Below are 6,144 nucleotides of genomic sequence, written 5' to 3'. Positions count from 1 at the left end.
GGTATAATAAAATCGAGGCTCTCACCGCAGGCAGAATTCCAGGAACATTTGCTCACAGCTGAAAGTAATAGAAAGTCCAATGAGAAGAACGGAAACGATTCATTTAACAAAAATGTATTGATCACTATATACATCGAGCACAGTTGTAGACATGGGGGACATTGAGTAAACAAAATCTCCTGCTCTCAGGAAGTTCATGTTTTATGGGAGAGGAAGATAATAAACCTCTCATCTGGGTTTCCCTGGTGGCTCAGATGGTAAAGAATCCACCTGCAAGACAGGAGACCCGGATTCGATCCCTGGGTCGGGAAGATCCCCTGGAGAAGAAAATCTCAACCCACTCCAGTATTCCTGCCTGAAAAATCCCATGGACAGAGGATCCTGGTGATCTACAGTCCATGGAGTCGCAAAGACCGAGGTACTAACACTGCACTTCATGATATTCCAGACCGTAATGAGTAATCTGGAGAACACAGTTTGGGAAGAGAAGTGGGGATGCTGCCAAAGGGGTGCACTTTCTAAAAAATTGCATTTATATTTTATATTTATTATTGATTTGGCCATGCAGGGTCTTAGTGGCGGCGCACAGGATCTTCAGTCTTCCTTGGAGCACACAGGTTCTTTTCGTTGCAGCATATTAACTCATAGTTGCAGTATTTGGGATCTAGTTCCCTGACTAGGGAACCCAGGCCCCCTGCAATGGGAGCTCGGAATCTTAGCCACTGAACCACCAGGGAAGTTCTGGGGTGCACTGTTATGCAGGGAGATTTAGAGCGTCATCTGAATAAAGACCTGAAAGGGGCTGACAGAGAGGGCCACGCAGCGGTCTGGAGAGCGAGTGGGAGGAATTCCAGCAGAAGGAACGGCAAAGATGCTAGAGTAGGAGCAGTTGTGGTTCAGTTGCCAAGTTGTGTCTGACTCTGCCACCCCATGGACTGCAGCGCGCCAGGCCCCCTGTCCCTCACCATCTCCCAGAGTTTGCCCAAGTCACGTCCATTGAATCTGTGATGCCATCCAACCATCTCATCCTCTGTCACCCCCTTCTTCTCCTGCCCTCAGTCTTTCCCAGCATCAGGGTGTTTTTCCAATGAGTCGGCTCTTCGCATCAGGTGGCCAAAGCATTGGAGCTTCAGCTTCAGCATCAGTCCTTCCAGTGAGTATTCAGGGTTGATTTCCTTTAGGACTGACTGGTTTGATCTCCTTGCTGTCCAAGGGATTCTCAAGAGCAGTAAGGAATATCTAATATAATACAACAAAGCAGAAAGAATGGAGATGGAGATACCCAGGGGCCATTAATTCAGCAGTTCCCACAAGTCACTGGGGACCTACCTTGCTGCCCTGCTGTCCTCAGTATGTTGGTGTTTGCACAATGATGGCCAGAGCTCCATCATCATTTCCTCGTACAACCACATCCAAAGCTGGAAGAGGGGGCTTCCCATCTCTGTCTTGTCAGGAACCCCATCGTCAAGCAGACTCTGTCATGTCCCATCAGCCGATCTGTGGCAAGGTGATGGATTATCTCGACTGACTTTGCCTAATCAAGATTCAAGGGCTTCCCAGGTGGTTCAGTGATAAAGAATCCTCCTGCCAACACAGGAGACCTGGGTTCGATCCCTGGGTCAGGAAGATCCTCTGGAGAAGGAAATGGCAACCCACTCCAGTATTCTTGCCTAGGAAATCCCATGGACAGAGGAATCTGGCGGGCTAGAGTCCATGGGGTCGCAAAGAGTTGGACATGACTTAGCTTGAATGACAACAATCTCTAAATTGACAGAGGCAAATAAATGATTGAAAGATATAAAAAGTCATCAGAAGGCTCTTCACCCCCTTCACCCCACTGCACTCATTTCCTCTTTCCCTCTGCCTCCTACCCCATCTCCTTCATACCCTCCTCTTCCTCATTCTAACCCTCTCACTGCATTTCCCCTTTTCTCTGGCTCTCCAGCTGCCACTTCCTGTCTTGACACATGGTTTCTCCTAGAGTTGACAAGGCTCTGGGATTTCCTGGTAAACGCTACAGTATACCCTTAAATAGCTAAGGGGAAACAAAAATTAAAAATTAATAAGAAAACCTTGCCAAATTCCGGTAAATATTGGAGCTATACTATCTACTTTAAATCCCACATAGAACCTGTAGACAGGATCCTTAAAAAATCTGGCAGGAGCCAACAAAAGGTGAAAATTCTTACCCAAATCAGTTCTTCCGCATCTCCATCTGTAGTGGCCAGTTGAGAGAAGAATATAAAATTTCACATTGTCTCTTCCTTTCCAGATCTAGACCTCTTCCTCTCCCAGAGATAACCACTTTCTTTCTTTCCTTCCTTTTTTTTCCCCCCTTTTGCCACAGAACACGTGGGAATCTGCCTGCAATGCAGGAGACGCTGGTTCGATTCCTGGAGAATCCCCTGGAGAAGGAAATGGCAACCCACTCCAGTATTCTTGCCTGGAGAATTCCATGGACTGTATAGTCCATGGGGTCGCAAAGAGTTGGACATAGCTGGGCAACTTTCACTTTCAAGGTGGTCTGAGCCACCAGGGAAGCCCTAAATCCCAGGCCTGGTGGGCTACAGTCCGTGGGGTTGAAAGAGTCAGACATGACTTAGTGACTAAACCAGCACCACCATGTGGGATTTAGGGCTTCCCTGGTGGCTCAGACAGTAAAGAATCTGCCTGCAATGCAGGAGACTTGGTTTCGATCCCTGGATTGGGAATGTCTCCTGGAGGAGAAAATGGCAACCCACTCCAGTATTCTCACCTGGGGAATCCCATGGACAGAGGAGCCTGGTGGGCTACAGTCCATGGGGTCACAAAGAGTCAGAAACGACTGAGGTACTGAGAACGCACAAACATGGGATTTTAGTTCCCTGACCAGGGATTGAACCCACACTCTCTGCAGTGAAAGCACAGATTCTTTTATTATTATTATTATTAATTGGTTTATTTTTGGCTGTGCTCAGTCTTTATTGCTGCTCATGGGCTTTCTCTAGTTGCAATGCTTGGCTTCTCATTGCGGTGGCTTCTCTTGTTGCAGAGCACAGGCTCCAGAGCGCCGGGGCTTCAGTGGTTGTGGTGTACGGGCTTAGCTGCTCTGTGGCATGTGGAATTTTCCCGTACCAGAGATTGACCCCGTGTCCCCTGCATTGGCAGGTGGATTCTTATGCACTGGAAAGTCCATTCTTTTCCACTGGAAAGTCCCTGATATAAATTTTTTTAAGGCCCTTTCTTATTTTTTAATTTTAAATCTATTTATTTTAATTAGAGGCTAATTACTTTACAATATTGTATTGGTTCTGCCACACATCAACATGAATCTGCCATGGGTGTACACGTGTTCCCCCTCCCACCTCCCTCCCCGTACCATCCCTCCGGGTCATCCCAGTGCACCAGCCCCAAGCATCCTGTATTGAACCTGGACTGGTGATTTGTTTCTTATATGATATTATACATGTTTCAGTGTCATTCCCCCAAATCATCCCACCCTCTCCCTCTCCCATAGAGTCCAAAAGACTGTTCTATACATCTGTGTCTCTTTTGCTATCTCGCATACAGGGTTATCGTTACCATCTTTCCAAATTCCGTATATATGCGTTAGTATACTGTATTGGTGTTTTTCTTTCTGGCTTACTTCACTCTGTATAATAGGCTCCAGTTTCATCCACCTCATTAGAACTGATTCAAATGTATTCTTTTTCATGGCTGAGTAATACTCCATTGTGTATATGTACAACAGCTTTCTTATCCATTCATCTGCTGATGGACATCTAGGTTGCTTCCATGTCCTGTAAGGCCCTTTCTTTTAAGCTAAAATATACCTGGGTGGTAGAGGAGAGCTATAGCCATTTGAGAAGATAAGCTGAACTTGTTCCAACTGTCCTTTTATAACCAGTGTGTTTTGTATTATTGTACCTGATTCATGGCAGAAATTTTAAATGAAACTATTAAGGTCTCTGCATCTGTCTCTGCTTATGTGTGTCAATAAGTGTGTTATAGATGTGTGGTATTTTTTACCTTTGGGTGGTATTACAAAAATTAATGTGTAAAAGAATTCTATCGAATTAGCTTAAAGAAAATAAAGTGCTTACATAAATTAAGTATTCATAAAACTTTAGGAAATACAGTAGAACATCACCAAAATGCTTTTCAGGTTCATGTGATATGGGAAAATATTCAATATTAGAACAACTTTGTTGGTTCGATTAAAATAGACATGTCTTCGAATTATAAATATGAAGTGTAATGCAAACATACAATTTTTATTCTACTTGGGTTTATTAGTCAAATAAGTTCAGGCCACAAAATCTGTCAGTAAGAAAAGTAAGTTGGTTTGAAGAAATTTTCACAAATAATCTAAATAGTTGTTGCTATTTAGTCGCTAGGTCATGTCCAACTCTCTTGGACACTCTCATAGACAGTAGCCTGCCAGGCTTCTCTGTCCATGGGATTTCCCAGGCAAGAATACTGGAGTGGGTTGCCATTCCCTCCTCCAAAAGTAAATAGATGTAAGTAGAATAAAAAGTTTTCAGGATAATTTTACAAATAGTTTCCCCATATCTTTTGGTAACCTGGAAACCTTAGTTTTGTTAAGTTCAGTTAAGTGAAGTGAAAGTGAAGTCTTTCAGTCATATCCGACTCTTTGCGGCCCCATGGACTGAAGCCTACCAGGCTCCTCCATCCACAGAATTTTCCAGGCAAGAGTACTGGACTGGGTTGCCATTTCCTTCTCCAGGGGATCTCCCCAACCCAGGGATCGAACCCAGGTCTCCCACATTGTAGGCAGATGCCTTACCGTCTGAGCCACCAGGGAAATCAAGTTCAATTAAATAATGAGTTAAGCCAAAATCATTGAATATCCAGATGATTTCCAAATAAGATAAAACACTGAAACACTAAATATTGAACATAGGTTTATCATTTTGGGCTTCCTTTAGACATTTGGGCTTATTGGTAAATATGTTTGATGCCACACTGAGAAAATGTTCCATGAGAAAGTATGTTTCTGGAAGTTAGAAAAAGTATATCTAAATTTGCCAAGCCAGAGAATGCTAATTAGAAAAGAAAGTTCATAATTCTTTACTCTTTTATAGTCACTAAAAGTTGAGGTTTCTAAGGGTTTTTTGAAAGTCGCTCAGTCATATCCAACTCTTTGCAACCCCATGGACTATACAGCCCATGGAGTTCTCCAGGCCAGAATACTGGAGTGGGTAGCCTTTCCCTTCTCCAGGGGATCTTCCCAACCCAGGGATCGAACCCAGGTCTCCTGCATTGCAGGCTGATTCTTTACCAGCTGAGCCACAAGGGAAGCCCTTCTAAGGGTAAAGTGAAGTGAAGTGAAGTTGCTCAGTCGTGTCCGACTCTTAGCGACCCCATGGACTACAGCCCACCAGGCCCTCCGTCCATGGGATTTTCCGGGCAAGAGTACTGGAGTGGGGTGCCATTGCCTTCTCCGTTAACAGCGGCTAGGCATATTATATTTACTTGGAGCTGGTATACTTGGTGACAGCCTTAGTGCCCTCGGACACAGCGTGCTTGGCCAGCTCCCCAGGTAGCAGCAAGAGCACAGCGGTCTGGATCTCTCTGGATGTGATAGTCGAGCGCTTGTTGTAATGCGCCAGGTGCCATGCCTCGCCAGCGATGCGCTCGAAAATGTCGTTGACGAAGGAGTTCATGATTCCCATGGCCTTGCACGAGATGCCGGTGTCTGGATGGACTTGCTTCAGCACCTTGTACACGTACACGGAGTAGCTCTCCTTGCGGCTGCGCTTGCGCTTCTTGCCGTCCTTCTGGGCCTTGGTCATAGCTTTTTTAGAGCCCTTTTTAGGGGCAGGAGCAGACTTAGCCGGTTCAGGCATGTCTATAATGACAACACCCAACAACACAGAAAGATCTAAGGGTAAAGAATTCTAATTAATATATGCAATTAAAGCTACTGGAAATGATAAGGGAAATAACTCAGTATGCAAGAAAAGTAAGATATGGGTTTGTTGTTATTGTTATTGTTAGAAAGGGTATGAGAGGACTTCCCTAGTGGCCCAGTGGTTAAGAATCCACCTGCCAATGCAGGGGACACGGGTTCTATCCCTGGTCTGGGGAGATCCCATGTGCTGAGGAGCAACCAGGCCTGTGAACCACAACGAGCACCTTAGG

At 45.0% G+C, this 6,144-nt stretch overlaps 1 protein-coding gene across 1 annotated transcript; it reads right to left on the bottom strand.

Moving 5' to 3' along the window:
- Nucleotides 1–5,351: 5,351 nt before the first annotated feature.
- Nucleotides 5,352–5,849, bottom strand: LOC138991671 (histone H2B type 1-H-like). Its single transcript, XM_070386823.1, has one exon. It carries the CDS (start codon nt 5,847–5,849, stop codon nt 5,472–5,474), a length of 378 nt encoding a protein of 125 aa, XP_070242924.1. The 3' UTR covers nt 5,352–5,471.
- Nucleotides 5,850–6,144: the final 295 nt, after the last annotated feature.

Source organism: Bos mutus, chromosome 18 (assembly GCF_027580195.1).
Source record: "Bos mutus isolate GX-2022 chromosome 18, NWIPB_WYAK_1.1, whole genome shotgun sequence".
NCBI classification, from domain to species: Eukaryota; Metazoa; Chordata; class Mammalia; order Artiodactyla; family Bovidae; genus Bos; species Bos mutus.
The sequence above is the reverse complement of the archived record's forward strand: the minus strand, read 5'-3'. Positions and strand labels throughout refer to the sequence as shown.